Genomic DNA, 3,158 nt, shown 5'->3' with positions numbered 1-3,158 from the left:
CTTGATTCATCGGTGTCAGTTTGACCTTTCGTAACATTTCCTGTCTGCCGTAACAGATCATTGAATGTGTTGAATACATCCATCTGTAACAATAGTACCTCAGGATATCAGATCAGCGACCATGTAGCAATACAAAATAAACTATTATTTATTTTACATACCTTCACATTTTCCTCCCTTTCCTTAAATCTATCAATTAGTTTCGGGCAGGCCTGCACAAGAAGAGACTAATTACTGAACTCCTGAACAATAAAGACTACTGTAGATTCTTGTTTCTTGTTTAATCAAAAAGTAAAAAGAAAGAAAATCTCTTCAAGAAAGTGATTCTTGTACAGTCCTGTCATCAAAAGATAAAATCGTCTCAATCATTACAGAAAAAAAGATATACCTCTTGATATATTTTAGAGAGCATCTCAGAACGAGACATGATTAATCCAGCTAAGCATTTCGCCGCAGCTCTCCTAACTTTCCAGCTAGCATCCTCATCATCTGTGTACTCATTTGCACTCTCGCTGTGAGAAAAAAAAAAAAAGACTAATGTCACTGAGATAATGGTGTACCATAAGGAGCTAGGTTACTGTTCTAATGATTAAACTAGAACTTACTCATCTTCCTCATCTTCAAGAGTCTCACTATCAGTATCTTCCTCCATGTTGTCAGTAAAATTTGGGTCATAACTAATATATTCCAAAGTGAGATTTAAAATTTCATCACAATATGGTGAGATGTCCCTTGGACAACGTAGCAAGAAACTTTCAAGTGCCTGCAGTCAAATTTCAGAATGGACATGTTATCTACATTTTTCATATCACTTTTATTGAAGCTAAATGATTAAAATACCAACTAAATAACACAGAAAACGAAAAGAGACTACAAGCGCCTAAGTAATTGTCTGTTAGTAATTAGATGAGAAAACTAAAACTGCACGCCTAGTGAGAAAATAATATCAAAAGAGAATCATGCATGAGACCTGTAAGCTATACTCGCGCAGCTCCTCGTCATTTTCTGAAGCGCTGGTGCAGTATTTGATTAATACTGGCACAGTGTTACCTAGATGAGTCCCAAATCGATATCCAACAGAACGGCTGAAACAAAAACACATTAAATACCATCACAACCACACGAAGCTTAGTCGTAGATGCGTAGGACAAGCACCACTAACAGAAGCCAACTACAACACTACAGTAAGAAATTTTTAAGAAATTTAAAAACAATATAAAAGGATAAACAAGAAGTACCATAAAGCTCCAATCATTTGAATATTGGTGCGTGTAATCTCCGATTTTGCATTCTTATTACTTAGGTTTTTCACAACTTGAACTGTTGCTTTTGCGAGCAAATCATCAGACAGACTGGAAGCAAGAGATGCTGACACCACAGAAAAAATAAACTTAAAAGCGGATACATACCATCGAATTCAGAATTCTATATAAGACTGGCAAATAAAACAGCACTGAATGTATCATTTGAACCAGCATTGCTATCACAAGAATTGACACCAACAACAGCAATCCCTATTTCTAAAATATATGAAGAAAGCTACTATTCGAGCCCCGTCAGATTAAAACCTGACAGAACTAGCCAGCAATCTTATTGACTCAATTTTGTGAACTTACAAATGCATGTAACAGTCTTCTTCCTGACTGTGGCTTGGTTACAGCCCAATTGCAATAACAATGTGTTCAATAGCTTCTCATGATCATCCGCCATTAAACTTCCATATTTTTGAACAACATCACACATGATCTCAAGACATTCACACTTAATCCCTGCGCTCATTCCCTTCAGAAGCAAGAAGAAAATTAGTTACTTGATAGTATCTCAGATTTCATTGGGTATGCAAATTATTATATGCGTATACTGTGCTCTAGTCTACGAAAATTTATTCAGGAGTTATTAAACTGTATAAACTCCGACAAAACATTACATAAAATCAACTCAATTTCCAATAGATATCAATCTATCTGCCTGATTCTGTCTTTTGAAATGTAATTCTACAAGCATCCTGAAATTGTGTCAGACCCTAGGCACTGTGGCACAAGCAATCCAAAAAGAGGAGCAGGCTCCCAACCACTAACCTGGCCACTTATCCCTCCAATCATTTGTGGGGTAAGAGTAAAAAGAATAGAAGGAGCAAGCGAAGGAGCAACTTGGGCGAAAACAGTCCTGAGAGCTATGCTTGCGGTATCACGATGCTGGTCCTTCCCATGCAGTAGTTTATCACATAATTTGCCGGTCATTTCAACAATTCGTTCTTCTCCAACCTTCTTCACCAATGGAGCAAGACTGGAATAAAAAATCATACATCAAAGGTCAACGACAGATCAGTTAGCTTTTAAAAGGCTCACTGCCAAGAAAAACAAAGCTGCATTACATCGCAATACAGACACAGCAATTGAATGCCAGGGATATAACATCAGCTGTGGGTCATAAGTTTCAAAGAGAAGAAAGCTAACCATTTAACAGCCAATCCAGAAACATCACCAGCCACATCATCGAGCTGTTGCAGAATGATACTGGACAATCTCATCTCCAAGTCCGGGTCAAGTTTAAAGGACTCCTTATTCAACTCATTAAGCAAATCAGAGGTTGCCATATATCTGTAATCTTTATCTTTACCAGTCATCTGAACATCAAAAACAAAACAAAATTACAGAAATCAGAATACTGTACATACTCAGAAACAAAATTAAGCTTAATATGAAACAGATGATGAGAAAAACACCTTTTCGATTATTCCAGACACTTGTAAGTTCGCCATCTTGGCTTGACCTTACCAATTCACCCCTTCAAACTGCAATCAAACAAGGATCTCAAATCAATTTATTTACACAGTAGAAAGAGAATCAAACATTCCTTAGACTAAAACGCCTTATTCAGAGCAATGTCACTCTATCAAACTATCCACAAAGGTCAAAACGTATGAAACAAAGTCAGAAGCACCGAAGAAGGACTTAATCCTCTCCCGGTAACAAAACCTAATTAAAATCCCTAAGAAAAACTTCTGATTAATCAAAGATCACAAAGAAGAAGTTCGATAAAATCAAAAGTATCGTCTCCACCAAAACCCTAATACTTACGAGTACGACTACGAAGACCAAAAGAGTTAAACGCTAAAACAAAATCATCAGACTTTTCGATGCCGCACAGAAAACAAA

The 3,158-nt window shown here is 36.8% G+C and overlaps 1 protein-coding gene across 1 annotated transcript in view; it reads right to left on the bottom strand.

The window, feature by feature from the left end:
- LOC104793842 (cullin-associated NEDD8-dissociated protein 1-like) overlaps positions 1 to 3,158 on the bottom strand; it is an 11,016-nt gene that overhangs the window by 7,113 nt on the left and 745 nt on the right. The window contains 10 exon segments of the mRNA XM_019246245.1: positions 1 to 83; positions 162 to 212; positions 389 to 512; positions 606 to 763; positions 971 to 1,085; positions 1,239 to 1,368; positions 1,617 to 1,782; positions 2,079 to 2,286; positions 2,457 to 2,626; positions 2,726 to 2,794. Of these exon segments, the coding sequence (XP_019101790.1) occupies positions 1 to 83; positions 162 to 212; positions 389 to 512; positions 606 to 763; positions 971 to 1,085; positions 1,239 to 1,368; positions 1,617 to 1,782; positions 2,079 to 2,286; positions 2,457 to 2,626; positions 2,726 to 2,761 (1,241 nt within the window). The 5' untranslated portion in view covers positions 2,762 to 2,794.

Source organism: Camelina sativa, chromosome 6 (assembly GCF_000633955.1).
Source record: "Camelina sativa cultivar DH55 chromosome 6, Cs, whole genome shotgun sequence".
Classification (NCBI taxonomy): domain Eukaryota; kingdom Viridiplantae; phylum Streptophyta; class Magnoliopsida; order Brassicales; family Brassicaceae; genus Camelina; species Camelina sativa.
This window is presented reverse-complemented; position numbering and strand designations above follow the sequence as displayed.